Below are 27,306 nucleotides of genomic sequence, written 5' to 3'. Positions count from 1 at the left end.
GGAGCAACGAAGACTTACCTCAGGGGACACAAGCATGTGGACACTATCAATTATGCAGATTGGAGTGTCATTGTTTTTGTATTGATGCAAAGAAGTGATGATGTCATCCCAACCATGGTTACAAGGCATCTTCATCTTACATGCAGTCACAGGAATTATGTTTTTTTTATTTTTATTGAGTCTCTGCAGAGCCTCTGCTACTTATTTCATGGTCGAACAGTTCCAATGTAATTGAGTTACATTATCAAAAGATGTCTTGCACAAAGGCAGGCTTACCTGGAGAATAAGCAATTTAGCAATGAAAAGGACTAGACAGATCTGGCTGTGTTGATAATTTAAGGATGAATTATAGGATAAGAGCTTTGCATCAGACCTTACCCTGAACCAAGATTGAATGATGTTGCAGTATCTACTTGTGTCAAGGAAATGATCAAATGTTATTATGAAATATCAATGTTCTTACAAACAGAGATGTACTGCAGACAAGATTACAAAACACTTTATTGTGTTACAAATGAAATCAATAATGCCATGACAACAGAAAAAATAAATACAACTATTTAAAATATCAAAACTATTCAATGTTATTAGACATAGAGTTTACACAACCAGCCGACAAATAATGCTAAAAAGAAAGAGATATAAATCTAAAAGACACAAATTCATTTTCAATGACCTTGTTAAAAGAAAACAGTATAAGAGAATCCATTAAAATCAGTTTTGTCTAATTCACTTAATTACAAAAGCTGGTTGTCACACTGACTGTCAATGATGTTCTGTAAGATACTAAAACAAAAGGTTGGAGTTTAAAGACATGCAAATCACACTTTCACATCCGGACAGATTTGGCTGGGGTTTCCGTGGTGACACTGTTCCAGTCGATCTTTGTGGCTTGCTTTGACTTGTTGAAAACGACCAGCGATTTTTCGACTTCTCTTTTCACTTTTTAGAGGCCCTTTCCACAACCCAATCAATAACCTGCAAAAATAAATTAAAACATTTTCTTAGTGAGTGCAATCGATAAGATTACCCACTGTTCAGACAGTTTACCCAAATTGTACTTCAGGTTTACTTTTTACTGTGCAGTATGCTTTGTTAAGGGTAAATATTTGATTAACTCTCTTGGCAGATTACCTGTTTCGCATTACTGCTTGCAGCTTTTTTCATTTCCTCATGGAGACCCCGGGAGGTTTTCAAATCCTGTTGGAGGAAGAAAAATACATGCGACTTCAGCCTCTGACATGCTCTGTCTACGCAGGTTGGTTTCACATCCAGTCTCAGAGTGATTTAATTATATGGCTGAGAAGGTCAAATGTGCTTGTCTTCTAAGTTAGTTGAGCTCGAGTTATAGCAGTCAAGTGCATTAGGTAGGCCTACAATACGAACATATTACACTTGTCCATGAAAATGTTGAAAGGGGTGCTTGCTTTCTATGCAAAGATGTCTTATAGGGGCAAAAGACACATGAATGTGGTAGAATCACCAGTTGAAGGGTAATTGAAACCGAAGGTAAGAGACACTTTGCACTCCATTGTTGAAAACTCAGAGCTTTTTTAAAGAGCAGCCAAGGGACTTAATTTATAGTCTGTGGATCTCCCAACTTTCCACTTCAATTCACAGTACTAAATGTTAAACTCAAAAAGGAGAAAGTGAGACAAACCTTCAGATAGAATTTTGAGATTTCAAACAGCCTTTGACTGCAGCCGTCAAAGCATTTGTGTTCGTTCGTGATCCCATGGTGTTTCAGCGTCTTTGCCACAACCTCTTTCAGCATCTGAAACAGAAATACAAGACTCAAAATGAATTTGAATTTGTCACTGTCTCAACGGGAATCACTGTTCTAATATAAAGCTGCATTTTTCTCACTGGGGTCACAATGTTCTTTATTTTGTTGATAAGCTTGTTTGCATAGTAATCAGAACAGCTCAAGGTCTTTTTCTTCGAAATGCAGCTCATGGATTGTAACATTAGGAGAGGATGTTATGGCATTGTAATGTCCTTGAAGGCTTGAGCATGGTTGCAGCGAAGTGAAACGCTACCCCCCTTACCCGATGATGTTTCTGAGAGCGGGACTCCTTGCTGGCCGTGTCCTCTGTCTGTCCCTGGGGGGGCTTCTGAGTATGGCGGGGGTCCAGGGGGACAGCGGGGGTCTGTCTCAGGGCTGAGGATATGGACTGAGACCTGGATGGCTGCTGCCTGAGTGCCCTCACAGCTTTATGGGTTCCACTGCTGCCACTGCACTGAGACCCCAAGGACTCACTGCTCTCTGACTTAGCCAACCTACAGAGAGACACACACAGACAGGACCTTTAGCGACAGAATGACTCACTAACTCACCTAGACCACAGTGAAACTGCTCCTCAGAAGCTGCCACCAATAATGAATACAGTTAGAATTAGTAAATGATAAAACGCTTCTCTATGTAATTATACTTTAGCTAAGAGGAGATTATATTAAGGATTTCTTAAATGGTGTTCATCACCAAGACAGTTACACAGAGAGGCTCCATGCTCTTGCTTGCATGGACTTAACATTGCATCATACTTTACTACCGTTTGATATTCACGGTGGCTACATCAACTGTAAAAAGCAATGAATTTGTATTTGCTGGTCATATCATCTGACAATAAAACCTCCACCAGCAGATAGTTGATTCCACAGTAATTGATGGGTGTCATATAAAACAACATGGAAATGTGAAAGTACCATTCAATTCTACTGCAAGAGAGCCAATTATGATGACTACTTGGATGTATCTGTCTGCAATAAGGAGTCAGTAATGAGAATGTGCTGTACAGAACCAAACTGAACTTCTGACCTATTCAATAAAACAGAATAAACGTACATGTGAACACATCTTATCTCCCCCCTCCTCTCTTGTCTCACTCCCTTGTGTGGCTGAAACATTGGGAGGTTTTCAAGGTGAAACGTCTGCATTAGTCTTCAGGCAGAGTGAATAATTCAGCACTGGAGCAGCAGTTTTTACTATCATCATAGATAAAAAACTCAACAATAACACAGTCTATTTCAGTTGAGCCTCTTAATGAACCCCCACAGTGTAAACATTGTTGCTGATGAGGAATAACGCTGACATGAAGAATGCTAAATAACTCCACTTTCACTTCCCCATGGACTCCTTGTTCAAATATAGATAAAAAAAACCACTGAATGACCAAAATGGAAACAGGAACGTGTCTTGGGCTAAACAACAAAACCAACATAAAACACTGGTGACCTGAAATGTGGTTGCCGTGTCAAATAGGCCTCTATCAAAGGCTCAGAAACCCGAAAGCACAGCGATTACAAACGAAATGTCGTTGATAAGCTGTATCGCTAGCACAGTACGCTGGAGTTGATTCAAACCACATGTAAGCTCCTAGGTACAAGATATGACAAACAAACAGACTGAGGACAAACATCAAGGTGAAATGTTATGGCTGTGACATCAGTAGAATGTCGCTGGCCCTAACCTCTTGTGTGGTGGGTAGACGGCATCAGTTTCCCAGGAGCGGCGCTTGAGCCTGGGCCCGTCTGTGTTCTGGAGAGCCTCTCCGTCTGGGACACTGCCTGGTTCAGACAGCATGGCGGGGGAGGGCGCAGGGCTCAGGGCAAACGGGATAGGACAGGGCTCCTTGGAGCAGGTGGTCTGGGTCTCATAGCGGATGAGACGAGACTGGAGCTTGACAAAGCCTCGGTCCCGATCCAAGGCATTCTGCTCATCCAGACAGAACCTAACCAGGGATAAAATGGCTTAGCAGACCAAAACGCAGAGGGGCCTGGGTTACTAGATAAGGCATTAAGAGACAGGGCAGTTTTTCAAAGGAAAATCAACAATAAAAAAAAAAACCATGACAATCAAATATGAACATATTATTTTTCTGAATTTGTATAAGAGAGAATAGACTTGTCTCTGGACTCTGAAACCTACTCTATGCCGTGGTAGTGGGAGCTGGATGCCTTGTTGAAGGGGAGCTGGGTCACCTTCCTAGGGGTCAGGTCTGGAGACAACTGGAAGCCATTCCCCCTGGAGCCACACAAACATCAAACACTATTACCATGGTGCATACATTTTCAAAGTCAATGGTGCCACAGAAAAACAATACTGTTATTTACATTTTTAAACACCCCTCTCCCTGCACTCATCAGCTCACAGCTCATCAACTGGCAGCATCAACTTAATTATTTTAATTAAGATTTGAAAATTAACATTCTCTGCCTTGCACAATCACTGTCTGTTATAGCCCTTAAAAGCTGATGAATCAAATTAAATGCCCACATAATCATCTTTTGTTTCTCACATAAGTAAACAAACACATAAAATCTAAATAGCAACATGTCTGAGCATTTGAAACATCCTAACTAAATAGTCTCCTCAGCTGAATGGAGCCCATTCTCTGGGGCACGGAGCAGTAAATAGACTACACAAGACTATTCAACATTTGAAAGCACCCAGTGTTGACAGCAACACATTTTGATCTTTTCAGACACTGATGTAAAAGGCTTCCTAGAGTCACACTCAAGAGCCTGAACAACTTTTTATGACCTCATTACCAACTCAAAATGTAAGATCATATGCTTTTGGCCGGGCACATTGTCCACTTCATAAGTGAAATTAATTACCCTTAGCACTAACTACCTTCTTCCTGGAAATGGCATACTCTATTATGATTCATGGGCACTCATGAGATCATGCATATCATCCAGACAACAGAGACAGTGTTTTAGACATAAGGAACAACAAATATAAATACCAAGTTAAATCACTGTCTATTGAATACAGGATTACCGGTATGTAAAATAGCATGCATATTTGCCTTAACACACTATTCAAATACTGTCCCACTGTGTTCAAAGCAGCACACAGATGCAGAAGGCCCTGTTGGTAATAAGTTACCCTCTTTGGATGTGTAGGGGCTGCAGCTCCCCGCTGGGCAGGCCCTCAGGCGTGAAGTGCCTCAGAAGCTCTTTGGCATCCAGCAGGGCAGGGGTTACCCTCTGACCGTCCTTGGGCCCCAGCAGACAGTCAGAGGAGCCCGTCCCCGACATGAGACCAATCCTGAGAGACAAGCATGGGGAGAACACAGCAAAGATGTGAGACATTTAGGAAACCTCAGATAAGATTCTCTCTCTCTTTGCCCCACTTTAATAAAGTCCTTACACATATTGCTGGGTGTGAGGGACCTCAGTTATCACTGTGGTTGGATAGTAATAGACAATGTGTAATCAGTATTACATAATCCCATTAAAAAGTAACTCTACATCCTGCTTGTAACATAAAACGTACACATTTTTTTTAGTCACGGACCTGGTTATACCTCAAGAGCTCTGGGAAAACAGTGTATAGACATTACGTTTTATGTTTTTGAACAAAACTGTCAATGGTGAAGGTGAAGAAGAATGTGTCAGGATTCCAACATTTAAGGGGAGGAACCTTAGATCTTCTCCTCCAATGCGTATTGAGAACGACGCGAGAAATAGAGGAGAGACTATTAGGATGCACCTCTTGCCATTGTATATTTTCCATCGATTGGACAATTATCAACTGCCTGTCCGACAGGCAGTTGATAATTGCGAATAGCATGGACATTGCCTTCCACTCATGGCTGAATGTGAATAGCCATCAGTCCACCATTTCACAATTTCAAGGAGGACAAAGGGAAAACATTTCAGTGCAATGCTAGTTCTGCTTGCTCAACATATACGTCTCCAAGGACTCCATCAGCGTTGCCAGACTATTTTGGACTTCTTTTGCTACATCGGGCGAGTTTCCAATCAGTAAGTACTTCAAATATGTTAATCCTAAGAAAGAAGAGATGCCTCCAAAGAGAGGTAGGATGACTCCAGCAGTGGGAGGTAAGGTTTACCTCAGCTTCTGACGACTCCTCTGTAGGTTCTCAAAGTTCTGCAACACACTTCTCTCTGGCCACTCTGCAGTTTGTGAGCGTTGTCTCAACTCTACAATGAAATAAGGAAAGATACCAAGAGTTACATGGTATCAATATACAATTCACAGATAAAATGCTCTCTCTGTGACAATACCAGAAAACAGCACCATAAGTGCATATTGCCCATGCTTTGGGGATTGGAGTGGTATTGGCCGGAACTCGCAGAAGTGGGATTGTGGTGCAAGTATGCCTGAGACTTCAAGCAAGAAGACAGAACCAGGCTAGCCAGGAGAACCTCCTCAGTCAGATATGCATTTGTATTCTGATGAGACCAAAAGATAGCAGGCTCCTGGCTAGGCCTGCAGCGTACCTGAGGCCTTGGTGGTGGTGTGGTTCTCCTTCTCATCCTGAACACAAAGGGCTGCATTGGGCAGTGTGGAGTCATGCATCCTCAGATACTGCTCTCTCGCCAAGCTGAGCAGAACCTTCAGGTCATTGACTGGCACACAGGCGGGCTTCTGGGCCTCAACTCTCCGCTCTGTCCAGAGTGGAACAATACTGGAGGTTAAACCTCATCACCTCTTTAAAATGTTATCTAAATGGTTCTACGGAGTGGAATAGTATCCTATATCCCATTGGCAGAAAAAAACAATCTCCATTTCTTTGAACCACTCCCCAGAATGGTGGTTGTTTGACCTGTGAAAAAGTTGTTTACAGGGATTCATGTGAATAAGAATAATAAAATCCATAAGTGCTACAGTAAAATGGAAATAGTCAATTTAAGTCAGGGTTCAAAATGTTGAGTTTCATCTACCTCACTGTTACCCAGACAATGGCAACCCATTCTGTGGGTCAGGTATGTCACACTTACTGAGACATTCCTTGAGGACCAGGGTTTGCACCTTCATCAGCCTCCTCTCCCTCTGCAGGAGCTGCTCTCCACGGAGACAAGGCAGGGAGCGGAGCCAGTCAGCACTGCTGGTCCCTGTGGGGGGTGGGGAATTTAATAGAAGTGGACTATTCTCTAGCCCTCTGGGTCACTTTCTGACGAGAAACTGATATTATATGTAGTATACTGTATACTTAACTCTGATCCTCTTGCAACCTCAGTTGCTGAATAATCAGATATCAGTTGACTTTACCGCTCTCATAAATTATAACATAAGTCAAGTTAATATGAAGCAGCAAAAGCTACCAGACTGTATCTGAAGTTCCAGGGAAACACCGCGTCATTACTTGGCTAGGGTGCAATGACTTTGAGGCTCGGCTTAAATTAGCTTTTTCTTCTCAATTTTTTATGGCTGATTACACATATAATACACAATCTCCAAATAATGCAACAGTTTCTAATTAGCCATTAAACATTCCCCTCTATAAGCCTCTTTCCTTTATGGCCGCTGAGGATCAGGGGTTGAATATGTGGGCGTAGTGAGAAACACCGTCAAGCGCTACTTTCAGCCCGAATGTTTTTATGAAGGTTCTCTAGGGGTCATTTAAAGCCTATGGAGAGGGAACAGGAGAGCCTTTCATGAACTATTGTCTCGATGTTTTTCTCTTTGAGATTAAATGCAACATTACAGTGTACAAGAAACAATTTTTTTCGGGGCATTCCAAAATAGAACAAAATGTCCTGCCTCTGAATGAAGAGGCCTTGAAGGGCACTGCATGCTTTCTACTATGGCTACCAACCCACAATGCAGTCTGTCTGATCCCAGTCCACAGACGAAATCAGCAGGAGAGAGAGAGGTTACGGTACTGTGCCTGCCTTCCTGCCTGTTTCATACCCAAGGATTAAGACTGCCTTTTCTACAGGGCTTTTGTCATTACAGTAATCTTAGGATAAAGGTGAGGGATCTGAGTCAGTGGAGTTAGAGCTAGAAATACAGTCTGGGCATTTCCCAATTCTGGCTCTGAAAAAACAAACTACCATTTCTATTCATAATTCTCCATAATGCCTAGAGTCATTCTACTTGGTAAACACTTGATTAAAACGAGGTTGTGTGTTTAGAAACGGGGAACTGGATAAAGGCATTTTTGATGTTCCTTTACCTTCTTAAAAAAGACCCGAGGATCAGTAAAGGCGACCTCTGAGCCAACCCTCTTAACTACTGCAACTCTTATAATACTGCTGCAAATCAGCTGACAATGGCCCATTCATGCTGACTGTGATAGTGCCCAGTGGTAAATCACTATTCATACTGTAAGCAACATACAGTCTACATCTGAAACAGAGATCTTTCAATTAAAGGGTTCATATTTTCCATAATTTTCCTGTCAATATAACATTTAGAGCTCAAATTATTGAAACCAGCGGTAAATCCAATTACTTATAATCTCAACAAACTGAGAGGACTAATAAAACGTGGGCAGCATGTTCTTCCTTCAGTTGTTTTCTTGATTTCCCTCATCCAGCACATCAATATTCTCTTGAAATCAAGTTTGCTAGAGTGTCATTCTCTGCCTCTTTGACAGTGGTAAAGCCAGCTGGCCTCAGCTGCTGTACAAATTCCTCCTGAAGCAGCTGGATTCTACACCCTTCTAACAAGAAGACATTATGATGTGAGCGTGTGAATCAAATAATACAAATTAAAAATTAAAAAAAAACAGTCCTAAATGTACCATTCCAACATCCACAAGCTGATTGGGCAATGGTGTCTGATATATCAGGATTTGGTGTCAAACACTTTCCCAATCATTAATGCTGCAAACAATGTATGACAAACAAACACAATCATATGAAGTTATCCCTAGAAAGTTACACACTCTGTAAAGTATCTTACCTGAAGACGACAGAGATTTTTCTTTCAGCAGCCCATGGACCGTTGCCAGGGCAGCAGCTCCATTGATCTGATTGGCTGAGTGTATCATCCGGGCTTTGCAACCTCCGGAGTCTGACCCCTGGACCAACAGGAAATAGTGGCTACTCTCACCTTTCACTTCAACATCAGGAACTAAGGGAAACCAAAGAGGTCAAATGTAGTTTATTTGGGGTGTCATAGATACTACATCCCTGTTTAATAGCCAAGTGTTACTTAACCAAGTTCAATTGTACTACTGGTTCACAAGGAATGTGTTTTATGTCATAATCGTGGTATTAATTAGCTATATCTAATGAGCCATCTTTATTACTCTGTGTTTACTCCATTACTCATTTCTCACATGGGATGCAGTTGACAGTTGACATACCAGGCAGGGCCTTGGGCCTCTTGGCCAGGAACTCCTTCCATTTCTGAGAGCTGAGCTGAGAGGCTGGGGGCAGAGCCATGGTGCTCACCACACACGAGAGAGAAAACAGAGCCCCCACCTGGAGAGAAACACACAGTCCTGCTCAGTTTGCATACTACTACTACTACTACTACTACTACTACTACTACTACTACTACTACTACTACTTTCTCTAATGGGTCATACATTGGAGCTGTGCTGAGTTATCATCTTACCTTTCCACATAGTGGTCTGAGCTGATCAAGGAGTAGCTTAGCTTTGACTGATTTGGTGGATAATGCCCTGTGGTAATATGTTAAGGATTAAACATTCATAAGTGGGGACGGGGAGATGTTGTAATTGCTTATACTGTCACTTATCATCTACTGAGATAAATAGTCGTGATGATCTGTAAACTTAAAAAAACAAAAACTCTTCACACATACTGATACTCTAGACAATGATATGACCCAACTTGGCAAATCATTATCCAAGAACAAAGTTCAGTAACCCCAAATGAGGCTCAAGGGTATGTGAGTAAATAAATTACAAAATCTACAGTCTGACAGTATGAATCTCTGGCAGTTGGTCCTCCTGTAAGTCATAGGTCAGTTTCTGCTCGGTCTGATGACTATCATTCACCTCAGAGGAGAGAGTTCTCTAAAGAAATGTATAGGAAGAAACATCTCCTAAATTGGAAAACGCATAACTATAGTCCATGTACAATATGTTGTAAATGTAGATCAAATTAACTGAATGAGTCAATTCAATGTTAATGAAACAAGGACAATGGCTGATTTTGGAAAAACATCAACACATAAGAATCACATCACAATTTAGCAATGCAAAGAAACCGGTGAGATCACATGTGACCACATTATAGCCTACAGTAGCTCCTTTTGGAAACAGCTGTCGGGAGCCTATAAAGGTATGAGTCACATGCGGGTACAAACATACAGTTTCTACAGCATATGATTCCAAATGACACACAGTTTCTACAGCATATGATTCCAAATGACACACAGTTTCTAGAGTATATGATTCCAAATGACACACAGTTTCTATATGATTCTGGAAGGTCCCTCCCCGTACCCGACTATGATTTTCTACTGATATCTAAACAGGAGAGTCTGGAGTCAGCAGGAGATGTGAAGGATACAGGTCAAATTCTGTGCTGGAGCGGAGAAAGCTGGGAAGATCCGCAACAGTCACCAGCTGAACCAAGTCTAGAACAGGGCAGTAATAATGGAACACCTACAGAAAGAGAGAGAGAGAGAGAGAGAAAAGGGGAAAAAGAGGACACAGAGCAGCATGTCATAAAAAAATAAAATGTCACTGCTGGATGATTGGCACATAAATCTTATCTAAATGAGAGTGTTTTTTTCCGCGAATAAAGGCAACTCCATAAAATATTATTTCTGCTGTCACAAGAGGAGTACTGTGGTAGAAGCAGTAAAACTGATGTTTGCATGTTTTGTGGGGTTTATTGACCTTCCACTTCCCAACAATGTCAGCTTTGTTCAAGGACTGTATCAGGTATTAACAGGATGTGTGTAGCCAGAGCAGGGGGCAGTTTAATAAGTAGCTGGCATAGCTTTCACCCAATCAGCGCCCTTTTTTCCCTAGCCGGGATTAGCTCCAAAACCGATTTTGTAAACAAGGGACAGAAACCGTTCATAGGGTAACTGTAAGCAGATTTAAATTCATCGATGCGAAGATTGCTTTCTCTTCACCACTGCAACCGTGGGTTACAAATGATCAGACTGTGTATTCACAGCAAACTCCAAGTAAGGTCCTTTAAAACAGATCTGCTTGTACTGAACTCACATTATACATACAGAGAAGCAATTACAGAAACGGGCACATTCACGCTGTTGTGCTCTGGTGTGCTTCGTGAGAAAGAGAGGAGGAGGAGGAGGAGGAGGAGGAGGAGGAGGAGGATTTGACCTCGGTCAAATCCTCCTCCTCCTCCTCCTCCTCCTGGGTCCTGGGTCCTGGGTTCGCTGAGAGGTGCCTGGCTGTTTCGCAGTGCTACTGCAGCTAGTGGCCACCACTAAAGAGCCTCATTCATGAGCAGGCCAGTGTTCAGGGTGTGGGCCTTCTCCAATATCACAGGGTGATGAGAGACGCTCCAAACACATCAGCCATCACGCCCGTTCTCCTCTCAGTAGCAACCATGGCATGAACACAGAGGTAAACAGATGGCACGCACTGTCTCAAAACCAGAAACATGGAAAGAAATCCTAACAATTACATTCTACTACAATTACAGTCTCCATAACAATGACAATAATCATAAATTATGCCGGAGGGGGGAAAAAAAAAAAAGGGAAAAAAGAGTTAACGACACTAATCAATATGGGTGCTGTAAATCATAGGCGTGTGCCGTGGGTAAACAGCCCAGGGGTTTAATATGCGCCATCAGAGATGAGAGCACCGCTGCTACTGCCTCCATGATTAATCTTTAGTGGAAAACTCATTAGAACAACATTCCGCACTCTCACTTTTATGACAGTGCCTGAAACTGTGAGACAGCGGTAAACTAACTGGGCTAACTCCCTCAGATGCCTTAAACACGATTCAAACAGAAAAAAAAAAACACTTTTATGTTTCTTTGAGTACAATTATAATTGAGAATGTTTTTTGCGAATTATAGTTTGGGGGATTAGACAGCCCGAGAAGATTCGAAAGGAGCTTAATCTGTCTGCTTTTCAACCCCCGAAAACAAGTAATAACATTAAAAGCTGTTTTAAGAAATGAATGCGATGTTATGTCACAGTGAGTAATGGCTACACTGGTGGTCTGGTGAGCCAGGAGCAGTTGGGAGGTTGGAGGTGGATGGTAGTGCTCACCTCTGAGTGAAGTTTCTGGTCAGAGCTGGTTTGGGTGCTAGCATCAGTGGGTAGCACACTACCCCATGGCTCTCTGCCTTGGGACCTCAGGGTGAAGCCCTCAAACTTCACGTCAGAAACAAACTGAAAGGCAGGACATGAGACAAAAGCAACAACATTAGTTAAATGAAAACTGGGTTAAAAATATTCATGAGCAGACATGTGCCTGCAGAAAGTCTGTTTTCAACTTCAGTCTTCAAAACCCCAGAGATTGCCATCTTATTCCTATGGATAAACTCTTTCAAGTGATACTGCAAACAGACAAACTAAAAATAGAGGATGTGGCGCTATAATTGAGTGTCATCTTGCACAGCAGTACCCAGAACATAAAGTAATGATGTACTTTAAAGGTAACATTCAAAACGTGCTTATCCACTCCCTCCATCTACAGTGCAAAAACAGCAACCGATCAGGGCTGAGTTATGAGAAGAGTGGTCCGGGGCAGACACAGCTGGTTCTCATGGCCCTCTGTGCGCAGTGGGTTGTGGGGCTGGTGACCCAGGCAGTGGCCCTGACCCTGGGGGTCCAGTGAGGCCTTCAGAGGAGAGCAACCCTTAATTACAGCTCTGGGCAGACACACAGAGCACCCTGACCCCTACATGACCCCCCCCCCCCAAATACATATATACCACAGAACATTGCTGAGAGGGGATTCATTGGCAATGGTCTTCTCTCCCTCTCCCTCTCCCTCTCCCTCTCCTTCCCTCCCTCGTGGAAGATATCAGCACACACAATCACAGGAATAGAATGATGGATGGACGGCTTCACATGAATACAATAACTGTGTATGTGAAAAAAATGTTCTCATCCTTTTCAAACATTACCTTTTTCTCTCTGATAAGAAGGCCTCCTCTCCAAAGCTCCCGCTCGTCTATACAGGTGACAATGCAACTAGGATCAACTATACTTGCTGACAAGTATGACGCTGGTTTCTGCCACCTTGGTGAAAACAGTTCAGAAAGTCGTAAAGGACAAGCGTGCTACATGTTCCAGAAGGATAAATCTACACAATTACTACTATTACTACACAAAAACAGCACAGTCAAAAGGGTGCATCTGGTTTTTAAGAGACATTTTTTATTCCCTAGTTTCTAGTCTCTAATCTTCTGTAGCTTTAGAACTCCCCCTAGTGGTATATTGAAGATCATGCATGACTGTCAGAAGGGTTTCAGTGTAGAAGGGTACACTGCAGGGACAATTCCATTTCAACTCTAATTATTGTAATTGAAATAATACAAAATAAAAATAAATGGCTCAAGTTTTCAATTACTGAATCGAACAGTCAACTGAGTTCCTGAATGGACTGAATTGAAATAGAATTGACCCTAACCCTGCAGTGTTCAGTATAGTGGATTTCACTCCTTACCCGGCACTATGTTCAGTCACTATGGTCATCTTGGCAGAGTGCCATGCCTGCATGTGTTTCAATGAGCCGATCACAGGGAGGAAGTCCTTCAGACTGGGTGCCTCTTCATCAACACCCAGAAAAAGGACATCTAACAAAGCCTTTCCTGGGGAATGGAGAGAAGACAATCGTAAGCCACCGAAATGCTACAAACTCACGCAAACCTTTCAAGTCATGTAAAGATTACAGCTGAGAATACATGAACACAAACTCTGATTTGGTAACTTGGACCAATATGGTGAACGGAAAGTGGGAAGTACCTGGTGGAGGAAGCTTGTCTGATAACAGGTGCAGTCCCTCCGCTGCTTCCTCATACAATCTGCAGATATCACAAATGAAATCATATCTCAGTCATTATCAGATGTGATGTTCAGAACCTGCTGAAAGTTAATGCAAATGAAGGCTACAAGAAATGTCTATATCTGTGCAACACAGAGATAAACAAGCGCTACTGAGTATAGCGGTAGGACAGAAGACAACAGAAGACAAAATTGGAGCCAAAAGAAAGGATGTAGTAAAAGGTCATAGAAATAATGGTCCCTCACTCTGTCAGAGCCTGTGGGTCTGCCTGGTCACTTTGCCCCCCCTGTTCGCCCAGGGCACTGAGACAGGCCTCCAGGGCAGATGGACACTCTTCATCACTCTCACTCCTCTGGGAACCCACCCCCAGCTCCTCCCACTCTGCACTGCAGAACTACAAGCAAATGGTAACATTAGGGTGAGATGAATACAACAATATAGACTGATTAACAATAGAATTAACAATGAATCTGCCCAACATAAAAGCATCTTGTGGTGCATGACATGGGGACATGTCACCAGTACAAACAGAAACAAGGTTGGAGCAGAGCTGAGGGCATCTTTTATCAATCTACCATAGTGTTTGTAACAACACCCTATGACATAACGCCTCTTACCTGAGATGTTCCTTGGCACGCTTGAACAGCAAAGTACCACCTCTGTGCTGCAGGACTTCCACTGAGAGAGCAAGCTAAAGATGCATAAAAGAAAGGTGATTCAATTTTGAAAACCTGCAAAAAGCTACTTTCCCCTTAGCTCCTCTTGTCGTAGCACAGTATGACTTTTTGCACTGTTATGTATGTTGTACAGAGAATGGATTGGCTTACCTGGTAATGAGGAACACCTTGTTGTTGAATTACAACATGAGATGTCTCCAAGTTTAACATATACCTGTTTGGCAGCCTCCAAAGCTTAAAATAAGGACAATTACAGGCTTTATTATTTTCAATCACCCACAACTTGTGTTGAAATATTCATCTTGAACATAGTACTGTAACTGCACACAATGTTTCAGTTATACAGGTTATATAAGTTATACAGCTAATTATCTAACTAGTAAGTTAGCGAGCTAATAACAGGTCACATCGGTCCTGTCCTTGCTTACTGCCTGCTTCACAATACTTGCAAGCATATCTTGTCTTCTTTGGATTCATAGCAGCTAATGTCGTGAACACAGTCTGGCAGTCTGCAGTAGTTAGATAGCTATTACCTTTGGAGCCATTCGGGTGTTTATTCTCTTCTTGGTGAAAAGACACAACCAGCACGTATCGATCCATCCTGTTGAACTACTACCATCAGTTATCTAACTTCTATCTAATACAGACACTATTGTGAGGGTCGTTTTCGCGCACTGTCAAATGAATTTCCCCGCTTTCTATGGGAAAAAGGAAGTTGGCGATCACGCTCCCATGACGTCAATGAGCTACATAAAAATACAACCGGCTTACAACAAGAATTGTTTCTGAACAAGAGAGAAGTAATACATGACAAGTGTTGCATGGCGAATCAGTTGATACCGCCCCCCCCAAAAAAATAAAAGTAAGAATATTGTTGTTGTCTTAAAAATGTAATATGGGTGGATTTAGGATTTCAGTGACAGATACAGACATTGCACCCAGGAACTTGGTTTCCATCGATAATGTTTCGACACTAATACATTGCTGCACCATCTGTCACGTTGGGGGTCACTGGGATGAAGCAACAATCCTTCATGTAATATGTCTAGTTTTACAAAATCCGCCCAGGTAACAATTTACTTTTGCTATTACAATATCTGCTTTGTCAATGAGTATTGCCATTCAGTAAGAACATGTTGGTGTTTGTATCAGACCGGTAGCGTTAATCCCCAAACCCACCTCCGCTATGCTACCCACTAGCCAGTTTTGACACTTGACAGTGGCTTTCATTGGCCGGTGAGCGATGCTTCGTGTCTGACTTTAATTGTTTTAATTTCCCGTGTTCAGCAATGGGCTACCTTTGCAAGGTCGTGGTACTTGATTGACGCCCGGATGCAGCCTCCAGGGAAGATCGCCTCTATGTGTTCAATTAGGCTACAGGGCAAACATAAGCCAATCTACCATGCACTAAGTGAGTATCCATTTAGAGTTTGACATTAACACATACATGATATGGCAACTACTCAACACATTTTGCAATTGATTTGATGCACAGCGTCCTGCATATGATAATGTAAGCATGGCTCGAGGTCCCCTAGCTTTGTGCATAAATGGCGTTGGCCACACGGTGGAGATAAAGGATCAGTATGAAACACGTCTTCTCAGTAGTCATACGAACGTCCCAGAGCCCCCAACGTGGTTATTTGTCATTATGTGTAGGAGAAACTTACCGTCTGCTTTCTAAACATGTGGTTCTCATATTAATGACTTGTGAAGTTATTGAGAGCTGCTTTATCATGTACTACAGAAGTAATGGTGTTAAAAAGACAGATGTGTTTTTCTCTCCACCTATCCATGAAGCTGCATGTTGCTCTGTGTGGCAATGCACCTGCTGCTGGAATGCTGGAGGTTGGGGGCTCATTGTGTTTCCTGTGGCCAGCTGTGATTTTCTTTCAGTTCTTATGCTGGTTGTTAATTATCATTCATTGTGAGAGGAGGAACGTTTTGGTATCTTATAGCCCACTATATATCTGTCTGTCATGAGTGTTATAAAAGAGAAATGACTCAACCATATTCTCTTTGTGGTTACAGCTAAAGCATTTTTAATTGATTGCTTGTTAATCCTTTGACAGGAGCAAAGCATATCCATTGACTCCATCCACCAAATGACTGGGTGTCTCTGTCTTTCCTAGGTGACTGTGGAGATCATGTGGTCGTCATGAACACCAGACACATAGCCTTCTCTGGGAACAAATGGGAACAGAAAGTCTACTCTTCTCACTCTGGGTAATGCCTGACCACCTTTTAAAAAAAAATAAAAATTATATATATATATCCCCACTAAACAACGATAAAAAGGTATTTGACAACATCTGCTGTATGTACTCATCAAGGAAAACCTAATTTGAACAAAGAGCAGGTGATCTGACATGTTTGTGAGCAATTAGCTTTATGAAGATCATTGAGCCCTTTGGCAGACATAGTCTATAATTTCTGAAGTGTAAGTTGATTGTTTCTAAAATAAGCCATGTGTTTCTCTCCTGAAGGTATCCGGGTGGGTTTAAACAAGTCACAGCCACCCAGCTTCATCTGAAAGACCCAAAGGCTGTAAGTAAAACTCCAGCCCCTAAAATGTCAGAAAGCTTCTACTGTAGCTGCACTTTTGTAAAAGTGCATGGGGGCAATTCCATGTAAAAGGACCCATGAGGATCAAAATGTGAAATTCGTCAGAAGAACCCTTTTGGAACCCTTTTAAGTTCCATGTAAAACCCTTCTGGGTCCCAAAAGGTTTATTCTACAGCAACAGCCAAAAAACCAGTGGGAAATCAAACAGAAGTAGTTACAAAACACTGCATGAACATCCTCATCTCATGATTCAAAAATATTTGTTATTGAGTACAGTGGGGAAAACTTTGCTAAACTTTGCTATCAAGGGTCTTTGTTTGGTATATGTTTGAAAGTGATAAGAAAGTACCAGCATCATTCTGTTACCATGGAATTGCCCATGGCACTCAGTTTTGTTGTTGCATTTGATGAAAGGTGAGCATATTTCACAGTTGTGTTGTGTATTTATGCATGTCTATCAATGTTAAAAATATCTTTCTGGTGTGAGAAAAGGAACCCAATCGTTTGTTATTTCTACTCTGTCCTTGTTAGCCCTCTTCCTATTCTGTTGGTGTTAGAGCTTGTTTTCTCCTTTAAAACCAGGGAGGATTTTGAAGTATTGTTTCCAGACATAGACACTTCTGTATTATCAGAGACATGCAGCAGCTCCATTGGTGGTGATACGTCAGGCAGGATTACACCTGAAGGAGGATGTCAGTTGTAATCTGGGAGAGGGTTGTGTGTGTGTGTGTGTGTGTATGGGGAGATAAACCAACAGTGCCAGCCAACATTACAACACAGTGCTGACCTTTTCATGGAATAAACAAAACCATATTCGGCTTAGATCCAGCAATATGGTTCCATTTCTCCACCTTCAATAAGACTGGTAGTACCATTTCTTTTATGAAATATGGTCCTCCTTTCTGTCTGTGCTGTGGTCCTACACATATTTCATTTCAAACTATCATTTGTTTACCCCTATGTTTCAGTTTCGGAGAGAGATTTATTGCTCTCTTGCTTCACAAAGTTCAAACATGAGGGAGTGTCTGTGATGGGATTGCCTTCTCAGTGACACCACAGTGGCAGTGTGTGTAAGGGACATCGCCCAAGGCAAATGCTGCCATCCCAAAACCCCTACTATATGCCTCAGAGCAGAGTTCCAAGCTGGCCTGCTGCCGCTCGCCAGCCCTCCCCAGCCCTTTGGCACATTAGCTTCCATTAATGAGATGGATGCGTGTCTCTTGCTGAGTTATTCCAGCAGGGGGAGAATCTATCAGGGGTAATTGTGGGTAATGATCACATTGGGGTGACACCCCCCCTTCTGTAACGTGGTGAGTGATCATGTCCCCAGACAGCACACATCCATCATCTATGCACTGGGGCATAATTTATCGGCAATACCTTGATTAATTCATCAGGGGTTGTATATGTATGAAAGATTAAGCTGGCATTATTATGCAGGCGAAATAAAAATCCAAGTTTGAGGAGATTTTCACTTTCTGACAATTTACCCTCATTTCGTATTCCTGCATATTAGTGGTAGGTTTTGAGGAATTACATTTAGCTTTTGTCAGTTTGATGAAAGGAGGCGGAGGGACCGTGCCACAGTCAGGGTATCAGTTCAAGGGTAATTTTTTCATATGACCTAAATTCTTTTTTTGTACCCATTGGCGATTGTCACACGACTCTCCAAGGAAAACTGAAAAAAGTTTTACCCAGCAGAATGAGGGATACGAAGAATAAATCCAAAGGCTCCTTTCCCTAATTCTGTGTAATCAAAGTTTGCAGAGCAGGAAAGGGAGAAATATAGTTGTCTAATGTCTGCATGGTGATTTTTTTTCTTCTTTGTAGTATAGAGAACTGAACAAGACAGGACCCCGCAGGTAGTCACTTTAGACGCTTAAAAGATCATTCAATGACCTCTTGGCTCTTTAGAGCTGTAAAAATGACTACCCTGATCCAGCTGCCTTAGATCAAACTGTGTCTTGGCTTTGACAGTGTTTAGTCTTTAAACTACTTGTGATTGCCAGGGATAAATGATTTACCCACTTTGATGTGTCCTCCAACTTACAGATAATAAAGCTGGCGACCTACGGGATGCTGCCCAAAAACCTCCATAGAAGGACCATGATGCAACGGCTACACCTCTTCCCAGACGATGTAAGCCTTGTCTTTATTCCCTCCTCCAATGTGTCTGAAATCAGTAGTTGCCTGGTAACACCAGTGTGGTCCTGGACTGTACTGTAGGTGCTTCCGGAGGACATCCTTCAGAATCTGTCAGAGGAGCTGCCCCAGCCCAGGGAGGTCCCCCGCAAACTGAACGAGTACACCCAGGAGGAGCGCAACGCTTTCCCCAAGATCTGGTCCCCGTAAGTGACCTTTCCCAGCCCACCCATATCCACACATACTACACACACACACACACACACACACACACACACACACACACACACACACACACACACACACACACACACACATGCGCACACAGAGCCTTCCTTCCAGCCTGTCTTGGTGAGGGAATTATGTGCTAGCTGGTTCTCTCCTGGCCACCCTGCTCTCCAGGTGACAGGAGTAGTTTGAGGGCTATAAAATAGCTGACTAATCATCTTTTTTAAGCCATTTACTTTTACTTTTTTACGCCCTGTTCCTCCTCACACCGCACTCTTCCTCTGTGATTTATGGGCCTCGAGGCCCTCGCTCTGAGGTCATGGAGGAGTAGTCAGGCCTAGAACACACAGTAGTCAGGCCTAGAACACGCAGTAGTCAGGCCTAGAATATGCACATATCCTATATTTTCTTTAATACTACTGCACATACTGTACATACTTGTTTATACTGTTTATACGGCATTCCATATTTATATTTATTCTGCATCTACCTCATGTTACTGTTAATACATATATACTGCTAGACTGCATTACCCATACAGCTCATATGCTGCTACACTGCTCATACTGTAACTATTTATTCTGCTATAATGCTACTGCTACTCACATACTGCTATACTGCACTGCTATATTATACTGCTTATATTATACTATATCATACTGCACTACTACTGATCATATATTGCACTACCTGTAAATACTGTTCATTGCACTTTCTGCTATTTTGCACTTCTGGTTAGACGCTAACTGCATTTCGTTGTCTCTGTACTTGTACTCTGCACAATGACAATAAAGTTGAATCTAATCTAATCTAATCTAATCTAATCTAGAACACGCAGTAGTCAGGCCTAGAACACGCAGAACCCTCCACTAGGGTCCTGCTGGAGTGTGCATGCATGTTAAAGATATCATGATACTGTGCTTACTTTTATTTGTGTACATCACAATCATGCCCAAATAGTCATTATAATGCAAAATGCACACACAGATTAGGGCATTTGACACTTAGGCATTCACTTTTGTATACACTTGTCATAGTTGATTTCATGTCCAGAAACAGTTGTCAGTTCACAGGCTTTAATTAGTGACAGCCATAACACAGTTCAATGCCTCCAGATAGTTTTAGTATGCGATACAAGGGCAGCCAAATCTTTTGGATTTATGACCCACTATAAATGCTTTGCTTGCTTACCACAAATATTCAAGGAACTAGAAACCCCAAAATAAGTATTTAGTCTAGATAGGAATGGGAGATTTTCTGCAGCGTGTGAAACCTACTCATGTTATTCCTGATGATTAAAACACTATAGCAGAGTCTTCCTCTGACATTTATTGATGTCAAAAATGGGCACTGGCTGACAAATGATTTCATTATCATAAAGCGCACGGCATGTGGAAACGTGATCTGTCATGTTTCTGTAGTATTAAGTAAGCATATGCCTGAATGAGGGGAAATGTGACCTGGTCCAGGCACTCACCTCTTATTAAGAATGAGAGACGGGGCCTTATAAGCTCCACTGATTGCAATGGAAACCAAATGCTGTAGAGTGGGTGTAGATTTGTGAACCCCGGGGGAGGAAGACGAGACAGGAGCCACAATCATATTTTTATGAAGATTTACTGTGAACCCCACATTTTGAAACACTGATACCACATGTATGTGAAGTCACTTACGATACGACTTTAACGAACAGTGCATCGATATGTAGCCCCACTGAGGGACAAGTCTGTTGACTTCTATAGCTCATTTGTTTTCTTGTGATTTTGTTCTTACCGTAGACTTAGCTGAAAGTTGTATTCTTTGCAAAAGTGTTAGAATTCACTTATATTTATACTTGTGAGAATACAGTAGTAGTCTATGTATGTAGTTAAGTGGTTGAGTCATATTCCCCTCTGGTCCATGTGGTTTCTCGACAATGAAGTAGTGACATCTTGAGAGATGCTCTCTTGGTGAAGACAAATCAGTTTCCAATTGAATTTTGCCTACTTCATCCTTCCTCAAAAAATATGTACAATAGACCATTTCTTCATTGATTTATCAATGTAAAATAATCAACAAATTAAACCACCCAAGTATTAGCACGTTTCAGCCACAATTCACTTTTGAAATCCTGGCCAGGGGGTGAGGGGAGTTGGAGCAGTTTGCTTATTTGTGGTCTCTCTAGTTAGTAATTCATCCAGTGGTGATGTTTCTGGAGGAGCCACATGGAGCGTGTAATTAAAACATATCAGCAGGAAGTTTGAGCTGACGTGATAATGAGACGACCACATCAGTTTCTGTAATTAATGAAATGAAAGGAAATGGAGTTTCTGACAGAAAGCCGTGAAAGTCCAGAATTATGCCTTTAATGTTTGTCTGGGTGGAGAAAGGGAAGGGCTGCAGCGCTCTATGGAAAATGTCTCTGAGCCCACGATTCCCATCACTCAAATCGACTGCAGCTGTACAGTAACTTGCTTGAAATAACATAAGAATGAGAAATAAACCTTAACCATTAAAATGGCCCGGTGTAGTGTTTATAGGGCTTTAACTGGAGAAAACTGAGAACTAGACCATTAGTGGCTTGTGAGAATAGAGGAGCGCTCCTGTGTTCGCCATCAGTGGGGGGGTTCAACATTCAATGTATATTTGGTTTCAATGCTAGGGTAAAACTAGGAAAATTACCACTCTACTCAGCCTAGTTTTAGGGCAATGAGTCTGCAGTCTTGAGAGCCGGGTCTAAGTCAGACAGGCTCTATGGTTTTGTTTGGCATCCATTCTGAACCGTGCTGGTTTTGGTCAGACATTCCTGCTGAAACTGTGGCTCACTGTAAACAAATTCTAACCGAGGATAGAATAAATAGTCTGGTTAGATTTGCAGCCCCAGAAAGCCTGATGGAAATGGAATTGGCATTATCATAAATATGTATTTACCGCATGTAGTCCACTGGTTGAGAAGGGCCACTATATTCTCCCTGACGTTTGATATATTGACGCGTCTCTTTAGCCCCAGTGATTGAGTGGCATATTTCCACTTTTGTTAATGCGACGGGGCACTCTGCCCAGCCGAGGCTGCTCTGCCAGACTCCATCACTCTGAGGGATAGCCAGGCCTGCCCCATACACTCTGGCCTTCCCTGCCGTGAGCCTGAATAGATGGTCTTGGCCCTCAGCATATAGGGAGGTTGTCCTCATGGGGGTGGAGGCCCCCCATGACAGCCAGCTAACACACGTGAAACCATGTCAGATCCCTTTTGTAAAGCCAAAAGTCCCATTGATTTAGACTGATACCTGGATAATACCATGGCTCATTAAAATGTCACCCTGTGATGTTCAGGCTAATGCAACAGAGCAGTGGTTCTAGAGCAGTGAAACTTTAATTTTTTAGCTATACCGTTGTAGGCTTCTTGGAACACCTTTTGGTGTTGCACCTGATAGTCAAGTGGACTTGCAAGCTCTGTGTTATCCTCCAAGCACACATGCAGCTCAGTGTTAAGACTTATTTTCTGTTGAAATTCACACGTTATATTTGGGGATGGATTGTACTTTAGATGTCCTCTATAAAGCCCAGATTAAAAAGCTTAGTGTTGGCACAGTGACAAGGTGACACAGGCACAAAGCTGTCAGAGAAGTCAAGGTGATGGATGTCTCACAGGATGGGGCCTTGCAATTGGGTCACTATCATCATTCACCCTTCTGTCTTGGTTCTAACTCTGTAGGAGGGGGCGAGACGCCCCACAGATATATGCAGCTTACTCATTGGGTACATTGCAATCAAAAATAAGATGGTGAATTACTCAAATTAAGCATATTCATGGGTTTTCTTTTGTTAGTGAAATATTTTTTCCAAGAAGATTAAATTGACATTTCTCATGACCCACAGTTTTACGGCCAGTAAATGTAGTCCTGTCTGATTTCCTTCTCTTTCCTTCTTCTTAATTGTCCCAATTTTACTTTTCTCCTGTTAGTCATGAAGTGGAATATAAGTGAGGAGCAGAAGTTTGTCTTTCTGTGCTTTTTTTTACTGCAGTCTTTTTTTTTCTAAGCCAACTCTAAGTTAGGGGATTTTTGAAACTCTTAATAATTATTTATAGACGTCTATGTTTCCTTGCCAACGACTTGAGCATACAGTCGACTCTTGAAAGTTAAACAAGAGTGAGATGAAGATTGTGATGTCAATTCTGTGTTTCAAGTTTGTATATCCCCATAGGATATAATTTTTAATAACCATTTAATTTATCAGTACGCTACAGCATTATTATGTACATTTACATATTTCAAAAGTGATTCCTCAAAAGTAATTCATGCATTAACAACAAACACATGCCCGAGGGACAGTACCAAAATGTGACTGATGAAAGTACACATTTTAATTAGGCTATACAAGACTTTTATAGCTAAACAATTACTTCTCTGTCAAATTTTCCATACAGTAGATTGGAAGCTGAGTAAACAAGAAGTGTACATCCAGGCTTAATGCACAAACACAGCTCTCCACAGTGCTGTTGAAGTGTAAAGTAATTAATGTTACATACCCTATATCACAATCTTTAGAAGTGATTCATGTTCTTTTGTTATTTAACTTGGTTTGTGATGTTTTCAGATTCATTATTGTCAAGCCAACCCTATTCAGTTGAATTGGAATGTGGAGGAGTTGAGTAGTTTGTGTGTCAAGGCAGCCAAGTCCAGTACCTGCTCTTAAATAATAGAAACCTAAGTTGTACTACTACCTTCCTGTACATCTCTCTACATTATATACCATGTCTCCCACGTTGAGTGTTCTGCAGTAAACCTCTGTATTCCTTGAGAAAATTATATTTTGTGTTTGTCTACCCTTTTTTCAGTGTATTATCCTGGGGATCAGTATATTGTCCTGTCAGAATGTCTATATTGTGATTAATGATGTGTTTTTATTGTGTACTGATCTAATCTTCAGAAACAATCAGTGAGTCCACTCAGGCTTAGAACTCCAGCAACTAAATTGCATTGCTTGATCTTCAAGGGCAAACCATACCTAGCCTTTATTAAAGACATAGTTAATATTCCCTGAAACACTGGGCATCAGATTTGAAGAGTACATCGTACAACAACACACAGCAGAACAACACACAGCAATAGCAGACAATATGCATTTGTTTGTTGAGAATAGTAGAGCTATTTAACTTACTAATAAGAGTCTTCTGTTTTGCTATATTGAAAGACAGATATGGTATGATAATGACACTGATTTATAACCTGTCTGTCTGTTCTTTCTGCAGGCCCGAAGACTACAGGATGAAGTGATCTCATTACATTGCGGCGGCTTTTTGGATTTGACTTTCATGCTTTAAGTACCAGCATTCAATCTGTTTGTTTTTATATTTCCGCATCACAAAATGTTATGTTGTCAAATAACGTAGAATAAACAATTCTTGTCAAACATTGTTTTTCGTGAGAATAAATCATGATATATCTTAATACATTCTGTGGTGAAAGTTTGATGGCCTGAAATACTGATTTCCGTGTGTTTCATTGAACCGCAACTGCACTGAAAAGGCAGTCATGCGGTTTCCTTGTTCATTTTGTTGTAATTCTGAGAATATTAAAGTACAGATTCTTTGGCCTTTGCCTCTTGCCACAGACAGTTTTTGCAGTCTCTTCAGAAGTCTGATCTTTCTCTAATTCAACCGCTGTCCAACCTTAATTGATTTCAGATGCCTTTGTGAGACCTTTATAATGCCAGTGTAGTCTTTTGAAGTGTGCTGGCCCATAGAAAATCATTGTGGAAATGTCCATTACCTCAACAGTGTATCATGTCAGTGGTCTCTTTTCAGAGGATGGACAGCTTTTAGTTTGGCATCACTGCTGTTTACAGTACCATAGCATCAGTGTCTGACCCATAAACTGCCTTGACTAGACTCAAGTATCTGGACTGTCCATATGGAGTCTCAATTCCCTTTGAAACCAACGCATTTGAACTGAAAACCAGTCCTGCTGTTCCTTTGAGCTCTTTTGAATAGCAATAAGACAATGGTATATATTTACCTAGTGCTATTGAGGCCATATAAATAGAATGCTATGGTTCATTGTTGTATTACAGTTTTATTGGTTATAAAACAAATAATAAAGTAAAAATAAATAACTTCCTTGTTTCAAAGGTTTGGTGGCGAGACATTCCACTGTCACCTGTTCTACATTCTGCATGTTTCAGTCCGAAAAGAAATTAGACCACAGGCCTAACGATTCAACACTTCCACAGTGAACAGGCCCCACATTGCATAATAATAATAACAACAACAACAAAAAAGGAAAGGCAATAGAGAAAAATCACTTCACAGATTTGTTGAGTTCATCCCAAGTCCTAGCACCTTCTCTGTGTCTCTGTGGTAACAGTTATCTTAACACCTATTCTGACATGACCAAGTCCACATTGAACCAACAGTATGGATCACAGTTGGACAGAATGTGATAATGTTACAATAGCTGTATTTTCTTTGATGAGACAATGACTTAATCTGATTCCACAACGATTTGATTATCACAAATATGATTAAAAACCATCTGCTTGAACATACATGACAGTATTGGTTGAAAAAGGTTTCAATGCAAGTATTTTCTTTCAAATGAATCCAAAAGAGAGGCCACTCAACAAATACTGTACAAGGACATCATTATGAAAACGGGCTTGACAATTTCAGGATTAAGGGAAGTCATCATGGAAGCATTGACATTGAAATGATACATTGTTATAAAATCAAGCAGCCTGTACAAATGTTGTGAATTCATGACCCAAATTACAAAAGATATTTACTACACATAACCAAACATTACACAATCCAGTTACACTTTCCATGACCTGGCTCAAAGGTTACATGCAACTTCACAAAAAGATAAGTAGCTAATTTCATGTACATGGGCATAGTTTATTTTCCTCCCCCTTCTTCTCCTCTATCAACATTTGCATAAATCAGGCACTTTCGGATTACCTACTGACAGCACTATCACACAGGAGTTCTTGGGAACACAAGAGGGGGAATGCACCTCACTACCTGGGTCAAACCACAGGCACAGACAGGGGTGTTGTGACTTTCTGTCTGCTCAAGCACTTGAGCTGAGTTTCTCTAGAGTCTGGGCCTCTCCGTTCACCGTCTCCTTTCCTTCAGTCTCGGCTGTGATGCTCCTCATTTCCACCACGTCACGGGAGAAACGTCTCATACCTGGTGACCTCAGCTCAATGTCCTCAGAGTGGGAGGGTCCAGGGCGAGGGGCGGGGTAGTTGGGCGGGTAATACTGAGGGGGGTAGCCTCTATACCCAGCGTAGGGGTCCTCTTCATCATCATCGTCATCCTCCTCCTCATTGAAATGTCCGGCAGGATTATAGGTTTGGTAGGAGCCATGAGGCAATTGTTGTACTATGGGAACATCTTGATCAGTTGGGTAATAATCACTATAACCAACCACCTTTTAAACCACCATGGCAAAGCTTAGTGTTGTGGGTTAGTATGATGAACAGGAGAAAGTACAGCACCAGAGGCACAGCATTACTGAGAGATACAAAGCAGCCATCAGACAGAGCCATGTAGAAGAGGAAAGATGAGGCCACCATAACATGTGTGAGTTAGTTTGATTTGTCATTCACAAAGATGCCTTGTTCAGGAAATAGACACAGTTCAGAGGAAGGATGGTGAGTGAAGCAAATCATCATATAGAAAAAAATATTTGCTGATTCATAGCTTTGAAAAATTAGCTAGACTTTTTTTTCAAGTTGAGGTGATACAGAGTTAGCAAGCAGCACTACACGTAATGTTTAATGAGCGCAAGGCAAGCGTGGAGTGCATACTGTAACAGTTAGCACTAGCATTCAGTGGTGGTTATCTGGAGTGGTAGGGCAGTGGCAGGGGTCGGTACACCTGTCCAACTCCCCAGTGATAGTTTGTTTATGTGGGAGGGAGGAAGGAGTGGAGGGCAGCTGGAACTAAGAGAATGCTTCTCAGTAGTCATTCTCATATTCCTGTTGAGCTGTTGAGGGAGGAGGAGGAGGAGGGACGAGATGTA

At 41.7% G+C, this 27,306-nt stretch overlaps 3 protein-coding genes across 4 annotated transcripts in view; 1 reads left to right on the top strand and 2 right to left on the bottom strand.

Moving 5' to 3' along the window:
- Window positions 1-534: 534 nt before the first annotated feature.
- mtbp (MDM2 binding protein) lies at window positions 535-15,008 on the bottom strand. Of its 2 annotated transcripts, none has more exons than XM_083679765.1 (22): window positions 14,896-15,008; window positions 14,513-14,596; window positions 14,303-14,376; window positions 13,931-14,079; window positions 13,646-13,704; window positions 13,347-13,491; window positions 12,805-12,919; window positions 11,942-12,064; window positions 10,249-10,343; window positions 9,326-9,392; window positions 9,072-9,189; window positions 8,666-8,836; window positions 6,757-6,870; window positions 6,256-6,423; window positions 5,865-5,955; window positions 4,895-5,056; window positions 3,929-4,024; window positions 3,471-3,731; window positions 2,049-2,280; window positions 1,661-1,774; window positions 1,135-1,200; window positions 535-978 (listed from the first exon to the last, which is right to left on the bottom strand). In XM_083679765.1, exons 1-22 carry the CDS (start codon window positions 14,960-14,962, stop codon window positions 940-942), a joined length of 2,610 nt encoding a protein of 869 aa, XP_083535891.1. In that variant the 5' UTR covers window positions 14,963-15,008; the 3' UTR covers window positions 535-939. The 2 variants fall into 2 exon arrangements, with proteins under 2 accessions (XP_083535891.1, XP_083535892.1); XM_083679766.1 differs by having other exon boundaries at window positions 6,757-6,860; window positions 8,666-8,783.
- A 340-nt stretch (window positions 15,009-15,348) lies between these two features.
- On the top strand, window positions 15,349-24,878 carry mrpl13 (mitochondrial ribosomal protein L13). The gene is made up of 7 exons (XM_083679487.1): window positions 15,349-15,430; window positions 15,650-15,773; window positions 16,495-16,588; window positions 16,849-16,909; window positions 18,980-19,066; window positions 19,154-19,275; window positions 24,531-24,878. The coding sequence occupies exons 1-7, from the start codon at window positions 15,404-15,406 to the stop codon at window positions 24,553-24,555; spliced, it is 540 nt and encodes a 179-aa protein (XP_083535613.1). The 5' UTR covers window positions 15,349-15,403; the 3' UTR covers window positions 24,556-24,878.
- Window positions 24,879-25,341: 463 nt separating this feature from the next.
- col14a1a (collagen, type XIV, alpha 1a) overlaps window positions 25,342-27,306 on the bottom strand; it is a 47,302-nt gene continuing 45,337 nt past the window's right edge. Inside the window, exon 43 of the mRNA XM_083679486.1 lies at window positions 25,342-26,663. Within this exon, the coding sequence (XP_083535612.1) occupies window positions 26,350-26,663 (314 nt within the window). The 3' untranslated portion in view covers window positions 25,342-26,349. The remainder of the gene's footprint in view (window positions 26,664-27,306) is intronic.

This window comes from Argentina silus (genome assembly GCF_951799395.1).
Source record: "Argentina silus genome assembly, chromosome: 10".
Classification (NCBI taxonomy): Eukaryota; Metazoa; Chordata; class Actinopteri; order Argentiniformes; family Argentinidae; genus Argentina; species Argentina silus.
This window is presented reverse-complemented; position numbering and strand designations above follow the sequence as displayed.